General features: G+C 44.9%; 1 protein-coding gene across 2 annotated transcripts; it reads left to right on the top strand.

Annotated features, from left to right (window-relative positions):
• The first annotated feature begins 481 nt into the window (after nucleotides 1–481).
• ZFP91 (ZFP91 zinc finger protein, atypical E3 ubiquitin ligase) lies at nucleotides 482–25,257 on the top strand. Of its 2 annotated transcripts, none has more exons than XM_075928998.2 (11): nucleotides 482–1,183; nucleotides 2,033–2,058; nucleotides 13,903–14,118; nucleotides 14,419–14,455; nucleotides 16,848–16,940; nucleotides 17,817–17,945; nucleotides 19,676–19,723; nucleotides 20,202–20,280; nucleotides 20,844–20,958; nucleotides 21,688–21,787; nucleotides 22,739–25,257. In XM_075928998.2, exons 1-11 carry the CDS (start codon nucleotides 849–851, stop codon nucleotides 23,247–23,249), a joined length of 1,689 nt encoding a protein of 562 aa, XP_075785113.2. In that variant the 5' UTR covers nucleotides 482–848; the 3' UTR covers nucleotides 23,250–25,257. The 2 variants fall into 2 exon arrangements, with proteins under 2 accessions (XP_075785113.2, XP_075785112.2); XM_075928997.2 differs by having other exon boundaries at nucleotides 19,673–19,723.
• Nucleotides 25,258–25,325: the final 68 nt, after the last annotated feature.

Below are 25,325 nucleotides of genomic sequence, written 5' to 3'. Positions count from 1 at the left end.
AGAGCGCATGGGCGGGCGGGCGGGAGCGGAAGTGGTCCAACGTTCCACAAGCCCCGCCCTCCTTGCGCCGGCCGCCATTTTGTCACCGACTTTCACCCGTCGCCTGACGGGTCTTTTTTTTTTTTTTTTTTCTTAAAGGAGAAGCGACAGCCAAAAAAAAAACCTCCCCCCCCCCGCTCCGGTTCCGCGAGCGGCAGGGACGGTGCGGGAGCCAGAGAGGGGAGGGTCTCGGGGGCGTCCGGCTCCCTCGCGGCCTCTTCCACGGACCAGGGACTCGGGGGAACCAGAGGGGCCCAGAATGCGGCGGGGGCGGTAGGAACCACGATCGTAACAGCGGAGCGGGGCGGTGAAGCCATTGCGCGGTGCGCGCGCCACAACCCCCCCCCCCTTCAACCGCACGCGACAGGGGCTCCTGGCCAGAGGAGGTGAAAAGGTCACCGAGTTCGGCGCGAGACGCGACTGTTAATCGGCGGAGCGAGGGGGGGGGGGAGGGTGCGGGAGGCGCGCGCGCGCGCACTACAGTTGAGAACATTGATTGCGCGCGCGTTCCCGGGGAGTTGTGCTCGCCGATTGGCGAGCGGTGCGGCGCGGGGAACAAGCAAGTTGAGGTTGCTCATTGGTCAGTTCGGGGCGGAGGGCGTGGCGGGTCCCGGTCCTTGCTGTGTGATTGGTGCGTGGCGGGGGCAGGGTGGAGAGTCTCGCGCCTAGGCTGAGGCGGACGCCGGCTCTTGATTGGCTGCGGTCGAGCCGGCGCGGCTGCGTAGGGCGGGAGTGGGCGGGGCGCCGCGCGCCGTCGGGGGAGGAGCGAGGAGGAGCAACCGCCGCGGCCCCCTCCGCTCGCCGCCCCGATGCCGGGGGGGACCGAGCTGCCGGGGGGCGCCGCGGAGCAAGCGGAGACTCAGGGCCCGCCCTCCGCCGCCGCCGGCCGCCGCCGCCCCCCTGCCCCCGAGCAGGCGGAGGAGTCCGGGGGCAGCCGGGTGCTGAGGGGAGGCCGGGAGCGGGGCCGGGCCGCCGCGGCGGGAGCCGCAGCCGCCGCCGCCGCCGCGTCCCGCCGCAGGAAGGCTGAGTACCCGCGGCGCCGGAGAAGCAGCCCCGGTGCCCGCCCGCCCGAGGAGTCGGAGCCGCCACCGGCAGCTGCCGCCCCGCCGGGAGCCGGGGGCAAGAAGGGGACCCCGCGCCCTGCGTGAGTACCGGGCCGCGGAAGTACCGGCACGTCGGCCCCTCGCCCCAGCGCTCCCCTGGTCCCCACTCTCTCTCCCACCCACACTGGGGCGGGGGCCGGGGGTGGGCTCCCCACAGCTAGAGAGAGACGCACGTTGGCGGGCACGGGGCTCTGGGTCTCCCCTCACAGCTACACACGCATTAGGGGCGATGGGACTCAGGGTCTCTCCCGACACACACCGAGGGGGACTCCGGAACCAAAACATGGACAGACGCACGGAGCAGGGAGGGAGCGATTCTCAACATCCACTTGTGCTTCACTTCTCTATGTTTAGATATGGCTTCACAATACAAGAGTGTTGCCTTCTGGGAAGAGTGCAACTTGTTCTATTCTGCAAACAGTGAATTGCTAGTTAAAGGCGTTGAATGAAGCCTGTGATAATTTTGCGACTACTTGAGTAGTGAAGGAGGGGCTTGAAAGCTGCATGAAGATAGGAATGGTCTACATGAGAAAATTGTGCTAGTTGAGATTTCAGTTCATGCCTTGGTGAGAATCCATAGGACTTGCTCTTGTAGACAAACCCCCTACAATCACAAAAGTTCTCTTGTTAGCGTGCATTTCGGGTAGCAATTATATTTCCATGTAAGAAAGCCATGAATCTTACTCAGTGAAGCGGGGAATCCCACGGAGAAACTGCTAGTTTCATTTGAAAGTTTAAAAATCAGCATTTCAAGATAAGGGGATGTTTCTTTTGCAGGAGCTACCCACACAGTTTACAAGTTGAGCTCACTTTGTTCAATGGGCTTGAATATATATGTTAATATGGCATAATAAATTTGTTGCTGATATTTCCTTTTATATTTCTTTCAGGTGTGCACATAAAACAGCTGGTAAAGGTAAGATTTGAATGCCTCCTTTATTCTAATGTTGTTTATTATTAACATGTGGTATCAGGGAAAAGGAAACAAATCTTCCTTAAGGCAGTCTTCCATCTGATGCGTCTTACATGTTAAGAAAACATTTCATGTTTGCTTCGTGTTGAATATTGCTATAGTTCTGCAAAGCTCCACTCAAGATTGGGATCCCATTGTGCTAGGCTACATACAAATTCAGCCCTGGACCTGAAGAGCTTACAAAGTCCTGGTTCTCATCATTTTCATCTCAGGCTTTGGTGTGACACATGAAAGATGCAAGGAGAAGGATGTATTCCAATATAGAGATTTGTATATGCATATATGTATTTTTTTCTCTTGTAAATGGTTGTCACCTAGCGCTTTCTGCCTCTCAGTGGATATTTTTCTAGGTACTGCAGCAGAGATGACTGAGGAGAGATTTGGAGAAGGTAGTGGTTTTGTGGTTCAATTCATGGAGACCATTATGTGCAAAAAGCTGACATGACTGCTCATTGCTGATAGTAGTGACTCAAGGGGCTGATAGAGGCTTCCTCCTGCTTCTTGAAGCATTTTACAAACAAAGGGTTAACTAGTGTTTGACAGGCTTGAAATGGGCAGCTTCACAGAATGGGAAATCTCCCAGCAAACTCAGATTTCAGAGACTATATATATGTAAAAATAGATCACTTTTCTCTGCTACAGCTTTCAGTTTAATTTTTTTGTAGGCATATGTAGGAGTGCTTAAAAGCAGGTAATGGGATAAATGTATTTTCTTTTCCAGTGGTTATACGGTTCCCTGCACCCGCGGAGCAGGGCAGGAGCCTGCATGTGAACGTTAACCGATAAATCCAGGCTTATTGGTTAACTGTTTTAACTTTCATGTTCCTAACTGGCATTTTTGCCCAAAATCTTGGGGCGCATCTATTCAAATGATGTGCTGCAACTTTCTATTTAGCAGTAATCTGTGTTGTCTGTTGTAGGCAGACAATAGCTGAGGAGGAAAAGGAACAATTATAGGATGCAGTATTAACAAGCAATTTAAGCCATGGATCCTAGGCACATAGTAGATCTTAAGAAGGGAGAACTCATGAGTCTTTTTAGAGTTCAATCCAACTGGGAGTAAAGTCACTCTTCTACCTACCAAATGATAAACTAATTCTGTGCTGATTCACAATGTGTGCTTATGAATTCATTTAGCATATACAGCTCTAATACATGCTCACATTTTAGAATGTAAAGAACATAATGATGTAAGTTGAGTTAGTGCCTTCTACGTCAGAGTTTAAGGTTGCTGGAATGTGTAAGAGGAATATCATTGCTATTTACTGAATGTATGAATTGTAACTGAATGTTTATGTAAACTATTTTATTTGTCACTTCAATCTCTTAAATGTGTAGTCTGTTTTTAAGTGATCATGCTGTTAAGTTGGCATGATTACACCTTTAATTGCTTAAAACTTTGCTTCAGATTTAAATTTCCCAAGCTTAGTTTGTCTAAAAAATTATTATTTTTAAAACTTTGAGTAATGAATTCTTTAGCTGCTCTTTAATGTAAAACTGAGGGGGGGAGGGGTGCTCTCCATATTGAAATTCTTGTGCTATTTTGTATGAATCAGCCCTAAAGCCAAAATGGAAAAGTTGAAATTTGTAATAAACCTAAATGAAGAGCTGTGCCTGGCCTTTTTTGATAGGAGAACTTGCTTTGAGTTTTTCACCTCTTAAATTCCTATTCCAGGTAAGAGCAGTAACTTTTTGTAGCTAAAGCATCCATGAAAGTAACTATGTTTCACTTAGTATAATGGTTTCCGAGGCCATGGCTGGGACCATAGACACTATGATAGTACAAACGTGCAGTGTATAATATTTGTACTGAGTGAACTTGGGAGAACATGGCAACATCCTGTCAACTATATTACTGAGCATTGGCAGGAATGTTTGGGTCTGGGGAAAAGTTAAAGATGTACAGAAATTACCCGTAGTCTGATTCATCTTAACTTGGTAGTGTGACAGCAGATTAACCTGGTATTGCTCAGGTGTGTAACTGAAGAAGTGGTTGGAGGAACAACAGGAGTGGGGGAAGGAGGGTATGGCCTGGCCCCATGAGGAACTGAGGAGGGAGTAAGGAGGAAACCTCCAGTCCTGTGAGGAGACACAGGAAGGGGAAGGGGGATGATGAGAATCCTCATGGGTGACGGGGGAGAGGGGGAAAAATCGTAGGCCCTATAGGAGCCTCACAGCAGTGTGGGGGGGGAGGAGAGGGGCGGAATAGCCACACACTCATGTGGAATGATGGGGGAGGGGGAAGGAATTCCCAGGCTCCATGGTGGGGAAGGGTAATCCCCAGGTCCTGTAGCTGTGGGGTGGGGAAGAGGAACCTTACCCATAGAAGGTGGCATGGCGGGCAACATGCAGAGCCCCATCTCCAGCTGGTCAGTCTCATGCTGGTGTGGCTGTTCCCAGTGCTCACTCCCTGCCCCTACTGCTAAATGTGAGGATTGCATCCCTCCTTTCAGCCCCTGCATGTTGTGCGGGAAGCCCCATTCCCGCCACGTCCCGTGTTCCCGGCACAACCAAACCCTGACCTTGCTTTGTTAGGGTAAGAGGAAGCTGCCTACCAAACTTGGTGGCCTACTAAATGGTTACAGTGAAGGGGTTCTTGCACAAACAGATGGACAGACATTTCATTTCTAAAATATATATAGAGAGAATTTGTGCATCTTTATGCACTTTTATTATGTTGGCACTTAATTATCACATAAAATGTATACCATATTTTATTTATTAATTTAGATTTGTGGGTTTTGATGTTTTTAAATTTGCAGACTCCTACAAAAGTTTCAAATGGACATGCAGACCTCTTTGGGAATCTTAGACATAGTCTGTGGACCCACCCCAGGAGTTCAGGGAGCATAGGCTGCACACTATTCATTTAGAGATGTGTATACGGTATCTTGTAATGGCAATTGAAAACAGAATAAACCATATGTACACAACATACATCTTAAATATTCGACTGAGAAGTATAAATTTTCTGCAGTATTTAAGTCTCCAAAATTATAGCTCAATAAGCTCTTCAGACTTGAAATATGTAGTTTATGGGTGCAAACAGAATTATTTAATGCATTTATTACAATAGTGCTTAAGAATCAACCAAAAGAAGGACCTAATTCTGCTAAGTATGCATAGAATTGTAGATTGCCCCTACCCTACAAAGTTTGCTGTCTAAATAGATGGGATAGACCTAGAATAGGAGAAGGGGGTATAAACAAGCAGAAGGAACCATGGAATGGCAGAATTATTAAAATGAAACAAGTGAACTTAGACTATCAGTAAAAAAACAAAAGGAATTGCTGTCAGTAAAATGAGTATTTTGTAAAAGAACAAAAGGTGTAATGTGTAAGGGCTCACCAGATCGTTGACTTAGGCACAAAGGTTTGCGTGTGTGCATCCGATAGCAAGATTGTGGGCAGGTTAAGGTTGAAGAAGGTACGTATTATATTTCAAAGTCAGCCTTGATTATTGTATTTCCTGGCTTAGATACTTTATCATACAACTGTAAATAGTATTCTAGTATGTCTTATAACAGCCATTCTCAAGCTGGGAGTCATGATACTTCAATATTACATGGGGTACCGCAAGCTGTCAGCCACCACCCCAAATCTTGCTTTGCCTCCAACATTTATAATAGTGTTTATAAGTTAAAAAAAAATTACATTTAAAGGCATCACACTCAGACTTGCTGTGTAAAGGGGTCATCAATACAAAAGTTTGAAAAACACTGCTTTATAGGATGATGGTATTTTGAGATGGCTTTTGTACAGGTACTCCTTTAGTTTTATTAACTTTAGTATAATTAGTAAGTCCTTTTTATATAGTTGTTTAATTGTGAGTTTTCATAAATCCTAATGTCCGTATAGTTAATCTGTGTACTATAGTTCATATACAGTTTCTCACAGGTTTAGATAATCCCATGATAAATGTTAACTCTAACATTTTAGTTAGAACCCCAGTGTTGGAAACTACTGGGTTCTATATTTCATAATTAAATTTAGAATCTTGCTTTTCCACCAATTGAAAATTAACCTCATAAACTGAACCTGTTAGTTGTGCAGGTAGTGATTCCTTTAAAGCTACAAAGCTGCTTTCTCTCTACCCACTCCCATCCCACCATTCATCTGACATTACTCATTGATATATTTTCAGCTAAAATTTTACCTCTCTGGTTTCTGCCAGAAATTGGGTGTTTTTGGAAAGTTTGAGTAAAATCCTTTCACCAGCTAGAACAGTCTCATACAAGTGAGAAGCAAAAAAATAAAATAAAATAAATAAAAGCCCGTCCCTGGCTTGCCCATCAAATGAGAATCAGAAAAGACACACCTCAATCATGCAATTCTGGATGCCAGGGTTCCCCTTGCCCTCCTGCCCCACAGACGGGGAGCTGCCAAGTTTCAGGATTTCCCATCAGGGTCTGGGGAGGGGCTCTGGATGGGAGGTAGGTTGCAAGAATGGGTGGGAGATAGGGTGCAGGAGTGGGCTGGGCAGGAGGAAGGAAACAGGTGCGTGGGCTGGTCAGGAAGGAGGGTTCAGGAGTAGAGTGGGGGGTGGGAAGAGAGGGAGGGGACAAGGGATTGGAAAACTTACTTGACATACTTGGGGTGGGGGGAGGACAGATAAATAGCTCCATCTGGCCCTGCACTTTCAGGCTCCACCACCCCTTGCCATTCCCATTGACTGTGGTTCCCAACCAATACGAGTACAAGGGTGGAGCCTACAGGCTCCTCTGCTGGCTTCCTTGCGCTGCCATTCTCCCAGCCAGGGTGGGGGGAATGGCAGTGCGCAGAGCCAGACACACGGGCTTTAGTGCCAGCTCCCCACTGCTTCCCTCCTGCAGCAGGGGGAGGAGCCCTAGCAAATCAAGGGAAGCCAGGGTCAGACCCTGCCCATGGGCCATAGGTTCCCTATCCCTGAGCTAGAAGTTTTGAATGAAGTACGTCTCATATCTTTAAAAAAAAAAATTGTGTGCGCTAAGCTAGAGAGCGAAGGGAGATAATACCTGAACTTCTAAAATGTAAATAAGGCCTTAAATGATCTAGAAGTGCTTTGCTAAGCTGGGGGAGGGAGGGAAGATATGAATATTTGAAACTTCACAACTAAATATTTGCAGAAGAAATATGTATAAAGATGCTAACATGGCATTTAATGATTGAATCACTGCATTTGTATGTAGCTTAAGGGTTCAGTTACTGGTCACAAAATACATATGCTTTGCCGTCAGTCTTTAGTGTTGTAAGCTGCACAAGGAGATTCCTTCCCCCCCCCCCTGGAAAAAGAAACCAGTATTTGTGGGCCATTGAGTTTGGAGCGTCAGACACTCAGTTGCAAAAATCTGTTGCTATTGTTAGTTGTACAAATGTTTAACACAGTTCTATTTTCTATTTGTTCCCTTGTACGTTGCAACCCCGTAGAGATATTATTTTAAGGCATGCCCCCTTTCTACCCATCCCCTTTAATTAACTGGTAAAACAATATATTTAACCAGTTAGTCAATTAAATGATATTTTACATCCCAAATATAAATTCCCTGTAGGGGCCTGAGGAGCTCATGTGGTCCACTACTGTGTGCATATGGGGCCACAAGCAGCTGCTGGGCTGAGTACCACTGCATTAATGGGATTTTTCAATCAAAAAGGAAGCAGGTGAAGTATGTGCATGGATATTGTATGAGGATTTGACTTTTTGGAGGCGGTCTGACCATATGTGCCTGTGTGAAGATTATTTAGCAAGTCTGGGTAGAGAGGTTAAGCACTTAGTCATCTGTGTTCTAATGTGCAGTCCAACTTGTGGGATTGTTACTGTTGTACACTGTGAACATTAATATAGTTGAGGAGACAAGGTGTGAAGTATTTCTGTGTACCTTGGCAGTATGTAGTTGTAGAAAGTGCATATAAATGTGGCATCTGTATACTTGTGACTAGGTGTGAGTTTCTGTGGTGCTTTGTGTGTTTGTGTGGGTTTCCTCTGAGCAGCAGATGCCAGTCCTTTGCTTACTATTGATGAGGGTGTAGAATCCTTTACCCAGTGTTGGCTTCAATGGCAAGACATATCAATTATCTTCTTGGATTTTTCCATATACAGTTGAATATTCAAATGCTTATAACTTCACATTGTATAAACTTAAAAATGATGACTGGTCCAATTAGGAGTCGTCATACATTTGAAAACTGAAATTTAAACTGGATTGTGCCTGAAAAAAATGGTGGGCTTGAATAACTCCACTAGCCAAGCTCATTCTTGAACTTCCCCAATATACACTTTGTATCTAAAAAAGTAACCTTTCTGAAGTGTTTGAGAGTTGCAAACCGGAGGAAATAGGGGTTTACATTGACTCATTCTTAGCCTCATTCCTAGCTGTGCCACAAAACAGTGAAATCATTAGATGTTTGTACTAGTTAAGTCTAAATGTATATCCCAGAAAGATAGCTTATGTGAATACAGTTTTGTCTTCAGATTAGTAGCTTACTTGAAACACAACTGAGTCATTTTCACTTTAACTTAATTGTGCACAATTTGTTCAACTATTGTATGTGCTTAGAATGTCACTTTCAACACTCATAATTGAAAGATTTTTTTTTTTAATTTAACAAAGGTCCAGTCCCTCATTTAAGAACCAAGTTTAATTGGCTTAGGTTTTTGGAGACGGTAGAAAATGAATGGGAAATTGGCATATTTGTTGTACAAGGGTTTTTGCAACAAAAAATTATCTTTGGGCAGAGGTGGAGCATAAAATGTTTTTCCTAAATGGGAATCATAAATAAAAGTTTTGAACATCTAAAAATAGGTCTATAATGGGAGCTCCTGCAAACTTTATATAGCTTCCACTGGCAGTGAAAGCAGCAGTCCAAGATTTAAAAAATAGCATGGCTGTAAAAACGAAAGCTGGTAAATTAAACAATTGAAATTTTAGTTCTTATTTAATGGTGGAAAGGGTCTCCAACCTTCTGCTGAAAAGATACCCTGCCATACTGAGGGAAAGGAGTAACTTAAAACTCACTTTCTTCATTCCCTCTTTCTTGTCACTGTCCTACTCCTTCACTGTCTGAATATTGGAATTTTTTATTTGTGATGGAATCTCAACTGTGCACTCTTGAAAGCTGATGCAGGGGATGACACCATTAAAATAACCCTAACTAATCAAAATGTGACTTTGTATGTTCATTGTCCTTAGCCAGATCTAATGTGCAGATCTCTTGAAACTCACTTATAAGATGCCATTTTAGACTCTTCCCTCGTCACATGATTCACTGAACCTGCTTATTATCACTGGCTAACATCAGCTGAAAGATTTAGCAATGATACACTTCTGGTGCACTTGGAAGTCCAGCTAAAGCTTCAGTTGCAGTTCCACAGGAGATTGTGGCTCTTAACAATGGAGTAAGTTACATTGGCTTTTCAGTAGCCCAGAAATGTAATAAAGGTTTAGACCAATTTTTGTTCCTTACGGTGAATTGTGTGTTTACGGTCCAGTATTTGATACCTCTCCAGGATTTCACTTTCCTTTTTCACCAGTGTTCTGGAGCATTCACTTGAAAGAGAGCTTGTCTGTGGAGGGTATGTCTCTTCTGCTGAAACTGCTTGGTCAGCCAGCATTCTAAAGTATAGATGCACTCTTAGGGTACATCTACACAGCAAGACAAAAGTTGAATTAAGATATGCGACTTCAGCTACGTTAATTGCGTAGCTGAAGTCGAAATAGCTTAACATGGCTTTTAGTGCTATCTACAGAGCAGGAAGTCGAAGGAAGAACGCTCTTTCCTTGGACTTCTGTAACCCTCATTTCACGAGGAGTCTGAGTAAGAAATCCTCCATCTTGACATTATTTCAAAATAATGGCTTGCTGTGTAGATGCACATTTTGTTGTTCTGAAATGTCAGTTATTCAGAAATAACACTGCTGTGTAGACGTACCCTTACATAATAAAGAGAGAGAGAGAATGGTGTAGCCCAAGCTCCTTGAAAACTCCTATTAAGGAATAAGCTGGTATGGGACAATGGTACACTCCTGATTGTTAGGGAGAAAGTGTGCAACAAGTGTGGAAATCTCACTGTCGCCTTCCAGTGAATTGTGGGAATGAGGTTTTTTGCTTTGCTGCAGAAAGCTGAGTTCAAAAGGAAAACGTTGCCTAAAGCAATTGTGGAGTGGTGGGGGAGAGGCTGCCAGAAGTACTTAAGCATTTAGCCCTTTCGATACCTGTCATCTTCTGCTATCCTTGCATATACTTAAAATAGATTGAATAGCTCTGAGTTGGAGAGAGAACTGTCTTATCTCTGTAAAAAATGCTCCAAAAGCAGAACTTGCATAAGGAAGAAAACAGTGTACCTTGTCCAGCAGATGTTACATGAGTATGGAGGATTATCTGAGATCATTCAGTTGAGAGAAGTGAAACCCTGAATATCCAAAGCTCTGTCAGCTTTGTTAGCTGCACAGATTTGTTATGAAATGTTTATTGTTCCATGCTAAGCTAACTCCTTCTTTTTGTTGGATGGCATTTTCTTTGCTTAAACTAATATTTAAGGGTTTAATTCAGGGTTGGGGAACTTCAGGACTGGATGTGGCCCCTGGCTTGCCTGGATCTGACCCTTGAGGCTCAGGGCTCCGTTGGGGACCCTGTTGCCCCACTGTGGGGCTGGAGCACACAAAATGTACTAGCTTGGGTTAACATAGGCTCTGGTGTGTGAGGTAAATGTAGGGAATGTCTTTCTCCTTCTCAGTTGGGGACCATGTGAGTGACAAGGTTTCCTTCTTGCTTGTGTGCAGGCCCTGACTGATTTTTCTTTGAGTCAGCAGCCTCCAACCCAAAAAGGGTTCTCCACCCTGGTTTAATGCTTATTGTGATTGAAGTAGAGCTGCTGTGTAATTTAACAAATGAAGTATGTCGACCTGGTTATTGGGATGTTTACTGTAGAAGATTGTAAGAATAAACAAGTGGAAAGAGGAATGGCTCAGGATGGAAGTTGCTTCTCAGCAAACATTTAAGGGTATGGAAAGACCTAGGAACGGGAATAGTAAAACACCAGAGTTTAAAGAAGGGACTCTGTCAGGAGACAAAGATAGGTTTTTTTGGGTAGTTGTCCTGGAGAACTAAAATAAGATGCAGACACTTTCAGGGGTCTTTGAAGTAGGTGGTCACATGCCCAGGTCAGCATCAGGAGATGAGAGGCCTTTGGGTAAAACAAACACAAGTGCAGGCTGTTTGTTTTAAAATCCATTTTTCTGTAAATGCTTTGTTCCTACTGTTAAAATAAACAATCCTCTAGTTTTAATAAGGTCACTATACACAACACTGGTCAGACTCTGGAAGGAAAGAACCATGAGTGCCAAACTCATACAGTCCTGCTTGGTAAACATGTTTGATACACAGGATGCTGTAGTTTAGGATAAGTGAATCTCAAAGCAGAGAAGGCGCACCAGGTGGAGTTGTAATGTCTGCAGCATCTCTAGAGGAAAGATAATAGCCACTTCTAATGTCTTGAGTTGTGTAAGTTAGACAAGAATACAACAATGGCAGAAGGTGCTGCTTTTTCTGTAAGAGTGTTCTCAGATCTATAGACAGATTTATTGCAGAGTTGTAATTATTAGGGATGCATGAATACTGATTTGGAAAAGTTAGCTTCTTCAAAAGAACCACTCTCGTCTACAGAAATGGTTTAGCACTGTGGGGAGAAAAGGTTTAATCCAACAGCATTTCATTGGAATCTCCTCTTTAGGACTGATGAATTGCAGTGAACATCAATGAGTTCACCTGTTAGTAAGCCTGATTGTTTATTGCAGCTGTATCTTGTATGATACAGCTGTGACTTTCACACACATGACTTAGGGTAGTGATTTATGGGGTTTGTAATGGTTTTAAACTGATAGATGCACATAAGTTCAAACAGCTTTGAATGTAAAACAGAATGTTTAACTCAATTTCTTGGTATTCATGAAATATTTGTTTGGACTGTACAGAAGTCAGCTTAACATGGAAAGAACAACACAATTTGCGAGACAAAGATATTAAAGTAGAGTAAACTTTGGAAATGAAAAAAATCAGGAAATGGTTTATTAAATGTTTTACTTTTTAAAAGTGCCATGAAATTGTCACATGTGGTATGTTGGATGTACTTTTTCAAGAGCAGTGGTAAAAGGGTTAATATTTGTGTAGAGGTGGCACTTGATAGAGGAATCTCAAATTATTCCATAATATAGTCAAATGAAGGGACTGATCTGGAAATCAATCAAAATAAGATTATTTTGAATTGAGGCAGAGATAAAGCTGAATAGGGCTACAAACTTTAACATAAACTGTGCAGCAGAGAAATGGGATAGGTCTTGTTCTGAAATTAAAGTTTGCTCAATATATGTAAAACCATAGAAAAATCTTGTTCATTGCTTCACAGTAAGTTATCAGTTCTTCGTACAAACCATCCACACTTTGTACAAACCATCAGGTCTAAGCCCTAGTCCTAACCGCTGACAACAGGGCTTGAAAAATCCACTTGTCGGGGAGAGAGAAACTTTGCCTCATCAGTGGTAGACGTGCTGAGTCATGATTTCTGCAGAATCCAAGTCTTCATCTTTCTAGGAAAACTTTTATTTCTCGTCCATATGTTTGGCGAGGTGGGGATTTTTGAATATAACTCTCTGCAGCTTAGATACAGTCCCACAGAGGGAACCATAGCATTGCTGCTTAAATTCTGAATTCCAGCAGAGTGAAACTACTAACTCTTGTCTGTTTTGCAGTTGCTAGTCCCTACTTCTGGACAGCAGTGAAATGGTCAAGAATCATGTCAGTTTCACAATACTGTTGTTGGCAAGAAAACCTTCAGTAACAGGAGAGGCAAGCACTTGAGCTATTCACTGTGGAGTAGGGATGTTAACAAACGTTTATTTTTGTAACTGCTTAGTGAAATCTGTTTGTTTCATTGCTTTATAATTATAGGAGCGTGAAGGTTAGTTGGGGACAAAGGGCAACAAAGATGACGAAAGATATGGTATGACTTCCATTCAAGAGGAAACTAAAAAGATTAGGACTGTTCAGTTTGAGACCCAACTAATGGCGCATATATTGAGTTAAATATTAAAAGTCTCTAACATCATGAAAAAGTGAATAGAGAGGTGTCTTTTACCCTTTCAGTGTAAAAAAACCACACATCACCCAATGAAATTAATAGGCAGTGGTTTTAATATAACAGGAGGAGGCACTTTTCATACAATGCAGTCTACCTCTAAAACTCATTACGAAAGGGTGTTGTGATGGCCAAAAGTAGAACTAGTTTAAAAAAAGAACTAGATAAGTTCATGGAGAATAGGTCAATCAATAGCTGTTATCCAAAATAGTAAGATACACAAGTGCATGCTTTGTTTGACCCTAAACTTCTGACTGCTGGGAGTGGAAGACAGGTAGCAAAATTTCCCTGAAGGATGACTTCTGTGACCCAGTGGGGCAGTTTATGTTGAGTCCTTTGCATGTGAGCCTTAGCTTGAGAAACGTAATTTCTAAAAACATCAGATTATCTATCTTCTGAGGTACAAGGACCTGGCTTCCAGAGAAAATACATGGGTGAAAAGTGTGATGAAAACTTTGGCAGTTCTGTTTATATGCTGTACCAAGAGTCCTCCTCTTGTGAGGTGAAAGATCTGGCAATGTTATAGTCCGGATTCACGTTCCTCTACCCATTACTGTACATGGGGGTGTAAAGATCTTCATTATTGAATAAGCAATAAACTTGTGGCATTGTGGCCAGCAAAGCGTAGAGCTGAGTTTGTTCATTGTTAACCTAGAGATTGCTTTGGGTGTTTCCTTCATAGATCCCAAAGAAGAGAGGGAGGAGGAAGAGGTTTCCACTGTCCTCACCCAGGGGTCTCCTGTCAGTACAGCCAGGTCCGGCCGAGGCTGGCGCAGCAGCAGGACAGCTGCTGCTGCTCGCCAACGTGACACAGAAAATTCACGCAGCTCCAGGTCCAAGACTGGATCCCTGCAGCTCATTTGCAAGTCAGAACCAAACACGGATCAGCTTGAGTATGGTATGTAGCAATTAGGGCAGTGGGAAATATTGGGATTAAAGTGTAAACAATACCAGCAAGACAGTTTGAGGCTGACAGTTTAGATATAGAAATTTGGTGCCAAAATGCAAACAATGAGCTAAAAACGACTGGCAAAAAACATGCTGGTGCCTCACTATCCTGAATGTATTCTCATCAGCTGCCACACAACCTGGTGGTAAACATTGGCAGAGATACTTCCAGACAAACATGCACATTGCAGTCTGGTCTGTGTCCCTAGCGAACAGTGATTAAAAGCTTAACGGTGGCTTTCCTTTACAGAGGTCACAGAAGAGCATCAGTCTCCAACTGCAATCAGGTAGGAAGCTCTGGTTTGAATTTTTCTCTTTGCTTAGGGCCATGGGAAGAGTTAGTAGCCATTTGAATACTAAGTTAACTCTTCAACTGAAAGGATCCTGAACTTGCCATGGTAAGACCAGTTCAGTTTGCATTGAGGAGATGTCTTATTATGCAGAGGACAAGGCAGTGATGTGAACATGTAAAAAGTACAGGGTGGATTTAATCCAGACTGATTACATAGTAGTGGGGCTCCTTCAGTAGGTCCTGTAACCATGTCGCTTGCTGACTTGTTGACAACACACAGTAAATCTTAAAAATGTAAATCAAGGTCATGTTCCCATCAGGTTATTAGGCAGAGGCTGTTCTGCTGTGCTTAGAGGGTTTCACAGTTCAAGGCAACTGCGTCTGTAGTCCCTCCATGGTCCAGCAAGGGTACCCACTCAGGCTTCTGGTGACCTGCATCTATCTCCCTCCAAACTCTGGGCTATTCCCAGGCTTACAGGCTCCCTGCCTATACTAAATTCCCTAAAAGGCACACTGCCTTAGCAAGCCTGCTTGGCTTTCTCAGACTCTAAACACTGTCATGACCACAAGTAAGCTAACACACCACTCTAAGCAACCACATGCATTCTTCAGATAAAAGTATTACCTAGAACAGTCGTTGGCAACCTGTGGCCCGCCACATGCAGCCCTTTGGGGTTCCGTGTGACCCACAAGACTTTTTTTTACTATTGCCCAGTCACAGGGTTGCCAGATTCTGCTGGTTTTCACCTGCATAGTTTTTTTTCTACCAGTATTCTAAAAGTGACGTGCACTTAAAGCAAAGGCACGTGAATTGAGGTGCATGCTGATTGCACACAACATTGACTGAGAGCTGTGTGCTCCCTCTGCATCCAGTCAAAGCGCTGCTACAGTTCATTGGGCACAGCCTGCAAGTTTTAGGTGGGCAAGGATGGTTTTTCTAAATGCACTATCCTGGAAAACAGTCCTGGTTATGACAATCTTGCAGCCCACTGAAATGAAGTTGGGCCACTCATGCAACCCATTCGTTAGCCTAGATTGCCCCTCACTAACTTAGAGCATTAAAAAATTAAGAGAACCTACATGTATGCTAACAAGCTTACCAGAGATTCTCTCCCCTCCTTCCCTGCCAACCCAAACCCCAACAAGGGGTCTGGCAGGTGAACAGTTCTTCAAACGACACCATGGTTACAAGTTCATAACCACATTGACCCAGAACTAGGGATGTAAAATCCCATTGAATTAGTTAACCGGCTAAATGGTTGCGGGGGCCTGCTCCAGCTGGGCTGGCTCAGCCCCTTCCCACAACAGGCAAGGTGATGCTCCAGCAGGTTAACCTAACTGGTAAGCTTCGCCCAGTAAGAGGTGATGAGTCATTCTCTTATCCACTTGAGGCCTTTATCTGTCCTCAATTAATAACTAGTCGGCAGACAAAAGGCTTCCTCCTCCTCAAGAAGTTTCATAGGCTGAGTTTGTTGCATCCCCAGAGGAGTTTACACTTGCACACACCTTCCCTAGAGACTTCCTGGGAACCCCAGTTTTAAAAATTCATTGTTTCAGATAGTCCTTTGAAGCTCAGAGCCCCTCCCAGACTTTACATTAGCTGGGCTCCTGCCTAGAGATATTCTATACAAGGTGTGCTGGGTTCCACATTTCAGGAAAGATGTGGAGAAATTGGAAAGGGTCCAGAGAAGAGCAACAAAAATAATGAAAGGTCTAGAAAACATGCACTATGAGGGAAGACTAAAATAATTGACCCTATTTAGTTTGGAAAAGAGAAGACTGAGAGGGGACATGATAGCAGTTTTCAAGTACCTAAAAGGGTGTTACAAGGAGGATAGAGAAAAAATGTTCTCCTTGGCCTCTGATAATAGGACAAGCAGCAGTAGGCTTAAACTGCAGCAAGGGAGTTTTAGGTTGGACATTAGGAGAAACTTTCTAAGTGTCAAGGTGGTTAAACACTGGAATAAATTGCCTAGGGAGGTTTGTGGAATCTCCATTATTGGAGATATTTAAGAGCAGTTTAGATAGATGCCATCTAGATCAGTGATGATCTAGATGGGACTTGGTACTGCCATGAGGGCAGGGGGCTGGACCTCTCAAGGGACTGGACCAGTTCTAGTATTCTGTGATTCCGCAATAATGTAGAAACAGATGCATTTTCAATACAGTGAACTTCTAAAATACTTATACTTAATTCCGTAAGGTTTGTCAAGGAGGAAATTGTCATATCTATCATGCATCACTTTCCTCATTTTATATAGGCTGTTCATATTCCCTGAATAGTCTTGGCTGAAGGATATCCTCTGCTATTCTAAGGAGTGTCCTGCTATGATTTATTTCATATGTAAGCAGCCCTACTACCTCTTCTGTTTTGCCTTTCCTCATAGCTGTGATGAAGAGGAGGAGATGCTGATCAGTGAAGAAGAGATTCCCTTCAAAGATGACCCAAGAGATGAAACCTACAAACCCCACTTAGAAAGGTATACTGGATTTATATACATACATAGCTCGCAAGACCAGAGGGGATTATTGTCAGAGTAGATGATCACCTCCCACCAAAACCAAGCTAAAGAATCTCAACCTCTAATACAGTGGCAGGCAACCTGAGGCCCACATCTGCCATCCCCTCTGGAACCATGCACTTAGTGCTCCTCTCCCTCCTTTCCAGAGCTGGAACGCCACAAATCGCTGTTGTAAATAGATCAGCTGATTTGTATGTGCCAAATGTGCTGTCAGGGAAAGGGCGGAGCAGGTAAGTACATGGGGACTGCAGGTGGAATGCCAGTGGGCTGCGGGGCTTCTGTGGCCCACCGAAGTGAAGGAGGGCCACTTGTGGCCCCCCCATTCCTGCCCTAATATCTGCATCAAACCAAGAACTTTATTCAAGCCTAGCATCACTTTTTGAAAGACAGATGGTTCTCTTAGTCCAGATTGGTGAGTCCCATAAGCTGTGCCAGGGTTTCCACTGATTAAAACTAATAGAAAAATTATCTTATCTAAATAGATCAGGTGACTTGGGTTTGAGTGCCAATGACTACCAGCTTATCCCTGAACCTTGGTTTGATGTAAGGATATCCCTGCTTCTGCAGGGAGGTGTATGTAATGGTTGTGTAGGCGTCCAAAGTTGCCTATTGAACGCCCTCCCTTCATCATCCTTAATAAAAAGCATGGGCCAGAAGGAATATGATAGGGGAGATGCGAGGGATGGATCCTAGAGTCCTCAGTTCCCAGGGTTTGCCCCTGTGGGGTGAAATGGAGCGCAGTGGTGTTGCAGTGTAAATGCAGAGGGCGCTGTGACGGCACTACTCCTGCTGAGTGCTTGAGTGTTAGAGTGTATCATATTTGTATCTGTTTAGGGACGCTCCAAAGCCAAGGAGGAAAGTAAGCAAGGGGAAGGAAGAAAAAGAGAAACAGAAGGAGATTAAAGTGGAGGTGGAGGTGAAAGAAGAAAGTGAGTTTCGGGAAGATGAGGAGCCACCCAGGAAGTGAGTAAAAGATTCCAGGGACAGCTGTTCCTGCATGTATGTTTGCATAGGCATTTTGGCCAGTGTTTTATGCTTTCCTTTTAGAGCAGTGGTTCTCGGTGGTCCATGACCATCTTGCAAGTGGGCTTTTCTAAACCCTGCCTTTGTGGGCTCCCTGATATATTCAGTCACTCCAGATCAAACCACCTTAGTTTAAGGAATTACAATTATGCCAATCCTGTGAGCTCATTGTGGATTCTTACTCGCTCACCTATCGTCAACCATCAAGAGTCAGCAAACAGAATGCTAACTAGGAAAGAATCCATTTCTCTCCTATAAATGTGATTGCTGCAGTGTTAACAAAAGTAACAAGTTAATTTAGGCAGATCTGTTATATGAGCAGGTGCCATTTTTAAAGTTAGTTGTGCTCTGAAAAACACACTGTAACCTTTTTGTGTCTGGATGAGCACATGAGCTACAGTGTTTGATATTGGAAGCTAGAGAATCCTGAGAGAAAAGCCACAAATACCATTAGAGTTGAAAAGATTCTTATGACTTGCATTACACCAATCCTTTAATAGCTCTTTGTAAAGAAAGAGCTGTCTTAATCCAAATCTTCTTCTGTCCAAGTTACATCTACTTGCTTTTCTGACACTAGAGGATTTTACTATTTGTCATGCCTGTTAGCTGCACAGAGCAGATAGATAGTGGTAGAATGAGCTGGCTTCTGTTAGCTTGACTCTAAACACTGACTGAGCCCTGACACTCCTCTGCTTATCTGAGCCAAAAGGGACCTAACTGAACTTTTAGATCCCAGCTTGTTTTCTGGACACGGAAAAACACCTCCTATAAACTGAGCACATTTGAGTGTTATTGAGAAGCTTCACTGTCGCATCAGAGAGACCTCTCCTATTAGGTCTTGTAAGCCCCATCCCTCATCTTTTAGTGCAGACTCTGATGTCTGTGATGCCTGTGTTAACAGCTTTCATTTCTTTCACTATATACAATTGCTTTGTGACTACTGGTATGCATTTTAAACATTCACTGGGTGCTCTTTGGTACAGGTACATTCTTCTGTATGTGTTTGTATAATATCCAGTATCCTGATGGACTCTGAGTGCTATGCACAGAATAATTGATCTGTGTGATACGAATACTTTAGCTGCTGGAAAAAACAGTAGATGTAAAAGCACAATTTCCTGAGGGCCATTTTTGATCTTTCAGTTCCTAATTCTGCTTGAGATCCACAGCTGTGGGTACCGGGGCTAGTTATACATGGATTGAGCATGGCTGGATTGGTGGGTTTGGCACCCTCTTGTGGCCTAAGAATACAAAAACCAAAATTACTAGTTTTTAGTGGAAAGAACATCCCTATGAGAATGGCATATTGCCACTGGGGGGAAAACCTGCTATCGCTTGGCAATCCTCTAGTGTTCGGGGGGATGCAACATGTATCTTAGTTTGGATGGCTGCTGATTTTTCTGAAGCCATATATGTTAAATGGCCCTGATATAAAAGCCATGGAGGCAAGTCAAAAGTCTTTCATTGTCATCCATGGGCTTTATATCAGAGCTGTGGGAGCTGTTTCCTGCTCCACTAACTGACTCTCTCAGGCTTTGAAATGGTGGATTTCTCCCATCACACAGAGCCATGCTCTGGATTACTTATGTGCAGAAGGCTTCCCAGTTGTGTCCTTGTGCCTCCCAAAGGAGCATCATTTTAATTCTGTCTCTCTAATCCTATCTCAGAAGGGGAAGGAGGAGAAAAGATGACAAAAGCCCACGGCTGCCTAAAAGAAGGTGAGTGACTTGCCTTTTCTCCACTTCCCTTAGTGTGTGTTTTGTCCTTTCCGTTTCTTGTGTAGAGAGGTTAACCACCTCAATCAGCTATTTCATACATGTTTGTATGGAGCATAGTTCAGAAATAATTGTAGCTCACCCTAAAACCACCATGCGACTTGCTATGAATTCTTGAAAATGACCTGACTTCATTTTGAGTTGGTGGGTAGCATGGCAGAGGCAAGTTAGAGGTGCGCTTTCACTGTCACCTCTTGGGTGATGACCACACGTGAATGGAAACCCACAATCAGTCCGATTGGTGCAGAGCTACAGGGGAGAGCACAAGTTGAAATGAGCTGACTCTCACAAGACAGTTGAACCAGTCAGCTTGTCCCTTGCATATTTTTGGTGAGCTGAACTGGCTTTATCTGATCAAATCCCGCATCTTCATATTTCCCAACTAACCTCCCTGTGCATTCCTGTCCCATGTACTTCGCAGGAAGAAGCCTCCGATACAGTATGTACGCTGTGAGATGGAAGGCTGTGGCACAGTCCTGGCCCACCCTCGTTATTTGCAGGTCAGTCAGGCTCTTTCGTTCACTTGGATCTGAGGTCAGGAAGCTGCTGCTCTTTTGCCTTTCCCTGCTGTGTTCCTTTCTGGTATTGCTTGGTAGAGGAGGTGCTGGGTTAGTGGGTGGTGCACTGGGCTGGGACTCAGGAGTTCTGGGTTCTGTACTCAGCTCTGGCAGAGGCCCACTGGGTAATCTGGAGTGAGTTGTTGTCCTGTGCCTGTTTCCCCATCTGTAATATGGGCATAATGCTGCTCTGCACCTTTTGTAATTCATTGTCAGATCAACTGATGAAAAGTGCTATAGAAAAACCAGATGTTACTAGCTAGTGCCCAGCAATGAAGTTAAGCCCAGCCCTGGTATAACTTCCATGTGTGTTTCTTCACCCATATTTCTGCTTTTTCTCACCAGATCTCAGAGCCTGGTTACTTGTATCCTATTAGTTCTCCTGCAGTGCGCAAGGAGTTTGTAATGTGATTGCTCATGTTATCTTATCACCTCGGATCTGATTTTCAGCAGTTCCTTTAGTCAGTCAGGGAGAAGCTTTGTAACCTTTTTGTTACCTTTCCTAGCATCACATCAAATATCAACATCTGCTGAAGAAGAAATATGTGTGTCCCCATCCCTCTTGTGGACGGCTCTTCCGGCTGCAGAAGCAGCTGCTACGGCATGCCAAACATCACACAGGTACTGGGGGAGGTGGGGAGGCTTGAATCCAACCTATCATCCGGATGGAGGAGGAGAACATAAGCTCTTCTGAGGCAAAGCAAGGAGGAGGCTGACCCAGGTAGCACAGATGACTGGGTGGTGTTCCCTTCCTGCTGCGACTGCTGTCTAACTGCTCACGCATACCCATTAGATGATGCAGAGGTAGAAATAAACCTCTGTACTGCACCATTCTTTTATTTGGCATACAGGTTGCTTTTGGCAACAGTGTCCTCCTGTTTTCTCCATACTTAAGATGCTCTTGTCAAGCATTTGGGATTGGTCAGTGATTCCCTCCTAAACCTATCAGCTCTACCTTTAATCATCCACCAGGCTTGCTGTTGAGCAATCTGAGTTGCTTTCTCTATCATTAGTCCTGGGAGGATCAGGCAGTTCTTAATGCTCAAATTGCTGCTTCACTTTCAAGTAGCTCCACCCGAGAACCTTTGAAATTAAAAGTGGGGACATGGGGCAGTTTTCAGATGAGTGGACTTGCATCTGGGCTAGGCATGTTAAAATGCATTTAAATGTGTAACCACTGAAAATTTCAGCAATTACATATGGCGTGGGAGGCAGCTTCCTGGGAGCTGATAGAGGTAACAGCAGGAGAGGGAGCTACATATAACTGTGCATGTTAGTTACATTTTCACATCCCTAATCTGGATCAGAACCATATTCTTGGGTTGAAAGGACACGTCTGCTGCTTTACAGATCAAAGGGATTATATCTGTGAATACTGTGCCCGGGCATTTAAGAGTTCCCACAACTTGGCAGTGCACCGGATGATCCACACAGGCGAGAAGCCTTTACAGTGAGTATTCCAGCATTGTCTTGCCTCGCCTTTTTGAAACATGCTTCTGCCTCAGTGGTCTTCAGGATTTTTTATACACACAATCTTTCTGAATGTAAGGGCAATTCAAGATCTGCCCCACCCTTTCCCCCAGAGCCCTGCCCTGCTCACTCCATTTGCACCACATACACGTGCATGCATACATTCTATCTCTCATTGGGCTGGGGCAGGGGCTTGGGGTGCAGGAAGCGGTATGGAGTGCTGGCTCTGGGAGGAGACTCAGGGCTTCAGTACAAGGTGCAGGAGGAGGTCTGGATGCTGGTTAAAGGAGGGGCCTGTGAGGGTTGGAGTGCAGCCTCTCATCAGGCGGCACTTTCTGCGGGCAGCTCCCAGTTGGCAGTGCAGCAAGGCTGAGGCAGACTCCCTGCCTGACCTGGCCCCCTGTTGCTCATAGAAAGAGCCAACACACTCCTCTGTTCCCAGAGGTAGAGGGACAGGGACATGTGGCTGCCATATGCCCCCTCAGTTCCATTGGCCGCAGTTCCCTGTTCCTGGGCAGTGCTTGTAAACAGGAGCAATGTGCCAAGAATCCTGTCCTCTCTTAATCCCCCACCTCTTCTCCACACATACGGGCCCATGCTGGCTGCTCCTGGCAACAGGCCAGCAGTGTGGGGCCAGTACAGACAGGGAGCCCATCTTAGTTGCAGCCTTGCTCCATCACCAGAAATTGCAATCGCCTGGGAGACCACCCCCACCCCCCTGGATCGGTCAGTCGATCATGATCCAACATTTGGTGACCACTGCTCTACCTCCTTCAACAGGCCACATTCCCCCAGCCACAGCTGCCTGCCTCCCACACCTGCCTGCAATTCTGCAGCTGTCTTCTGGTCTGGGCTTTGGATGTCTGCATTTGCTTGCATCCCCTCGTGTCCATGTTCCTACACAAACCTCTTTTTCCTTCTTACTGCCCAGGTGTGAGATCTGCGGTTTCACCTGCCGGCAGAAGGCCTCCCTGAACTGGCACATGAAAAAGCATGATGCAGACTCTTTCTACCAGTTCTCCTGCAACATTTGTGGCAAGAAGTTTGAGAAGAAGGACAGCGTGGTAGCACATAAGGCCAAGAGCCACCCAGAGGTGCTTATCGCCGAAGCACTAGCTGCCAATGCAGGTGCCCTAATCACCAGCACCGACATCCTGGGCACTAGTCCAGAGGCCATTGCCCCAACTACCGATGGCCAGGGCCTGCCCCTCCTTCCTGACCCCTTGGGAAGCACTGCCCCTGGTGAGTGCCTACTGCTGAACCCCGATGGGATGCCAAAGGCATACTGCAGTGGGGCTGAGCGCATGAGCCTGATGGCTGACGGCAAGATCTTCGTTGGCAGCGGGAGCAGCGGGAGCACAGAAGGGCTGGTCATGAACACGGAGATTCTGGGAGCCACCACAGAGGTTCTGATAGAAGATTCTGACTCTACCGGGCCTTAGCAGGCAGGACGCACGCGGTAGCTGGGACAGCTCGGACTTTGTATTTAAAAGAAAAACGGAGAAACTTGTTAAAGAAGTAAAACAAAGTTAAAATACCAGTAAATAAGCGAAGGGCCTGCTCCCCTCCAGTGTGGATCACAGCACCCCCCGCTTCCTATCCCCTTCTCTGTCCTCCTATCCCTTCTCAGGAAAGGGCTGCCGCCATTACTGGAGCAGGACAGAGCAAAGGAATGTGCTGAGTGAAGGGAAGCAGTCAGAGGCCCTCGCTCACCCCACGCCCAGGCACCTTCCCTGCTCCTCAACAAATCTGTTTGCAAACTTGAAGGAGTTTGGGCTCCGGACCAGCTTCTCGTTCCTCGGACTCCCTCTGCCCAACTTCTATGCATTGCTGCATTCTGGTCCTTGCAGTCTTGTCTTCTTCCTCCTGGGGCTGGGAGTTTGGCTTGGCACTTTAGGGCCCCTCAGCTGGGTGAGCTGTAAAACAGCACCTGTCCCCCCTCTGGTACCCCTCCTCTCTGGCTCTGACGTGAAGCAGAGAGAACACCCTGGCACTCAGATGGTGCTCGCTTGCTGAGATGCTGGGGCTTGGCTCTGGACGAGAGCCCTGTGCGGGAGAGGCAGTGAGAAGTCTCCAATTGGTGACAGTCATTTGCACTTTGAACATGTTTCGTTTTTGTGTGGTGGTAACAAAAGTCCTTATTTATTGATCAGAGGGTCTGGTATTTTTAATTACATTGGGGCGGATTGGCCTATTCCAAGGTGGGCTCCTTTTCATCAGTGGAACTCGTGGGGTAAGCCATGTTGGAGCAGCAGCTGCTAGGGCACAAAGAATCAGGGTGGTGAAAGCACTACGAAGGGAAGTCCAGTAGCTGTTTGTTCACAGGGCAGTGTGAGACCCCAAGGGAGGAACTCCACTTGCATTGTAGAGTTTTGGGGCAATTGTTTGCTTGGGGGTGGGGTAGGCAGTGGGGATGAATAGCTTAGTATAGGGCTCTGAACTGCAGAAATAACTTATATTGTGGTCTCTTGCCCTCCCCAATTTATTGCAAGCTCCCTGCATTAACCCTTTTTTCTCACTGATTTATCCTCACTCCTGCTGTTGGAAGGGTTAGCACTATTAGCCAAGGAACTTGTTCTGGTCTTGTGACAGATGTGTAACTAAGTAGTGCAGGATCTCACATTTCCCATGCAATTCTGCCTCTCCTTTCCTGAAAGACATGGCTATGGGGAAGATATTGGGCATAGCTTGCACTTGATTTCAATAGAGGCAGACCCCATCTCATTATGGGAATGATAACTTCTCTCCCTGCATGGACACCCTTAGGGGAGAGAGCATGGGGTGGGTTCCCCCTACCCATGCTCCTTACAAGGCCGGTTTTTGCACTTGGATGCAGATGTTCCTCTTTTCTGTGAAACAGGATTCCATTTTGCCTAAGAGCAGGAGATGGGAATGCATAGCCTGGCAGTTAAGACAGCTGTTGTCCCTCAAAAAGGTTTAAGACATCATGTGTATTGAATGTGAATCTTTTGCTCTGTCCCTTGTCAGAAACATCATGCGGTGACTTTGCCACTGTTTGCTTTTTTGGAAGAAGTGAGGAATATGTCAGTGTGGCTCAGAAGAAAGTTATAATGCCCTGTTCAAACACTGAGCCAGCAAAACATGCTTATAGTAGAGTTGGTTGGAAAATGTAGTTTTGCTGCAGAAAATTTTGACAAACCAGAAAAACGTTTAATTGGAATTGTGTAAACACTGACAACAGGCTGACAACCAAACATTTCTGGGAAAATCCTAGCAAAATGTCTTGTTGCCAGTCAGGTCAACCTACATTGAAATATGCTGGTCCGACATTGTGGAACATTTCACTTCACTTCCGTTTGGGTCAGTTAAACATTAAATTATGTTTACCTGAGCAGCTGCAAGTCACCCCATGTGCAGGGCTCTGTGTTCAAACTGCATCTCCCTTGATTCTGAAATGAGAGAGAACTAATGTCATTTGGAGGGTTGAAATTTTCATTTTAGTCAAAAAAAAAAACACAACCCAGTGGTGTTTGAACACTTGACAATTGAAGATTTTG

Source organism: Pelodiscus sinensis, chromosome 5 (assembly GCF_052426305.1).
Source record: "Pelodiscus sinensis isolate ZL-2025 chromosome 5, ASM5242630v1, whole genome shotgun sequence".
Classification (NCBI taxonomy): Eukaryota; Metazoa; Chordata; order Testudines; family Trionychidae; genus Pelodiscus; species Pelodiscus sinensis.
This window is presented reverse-complemented; position numbering and strand designations above follow the sequence as displayed.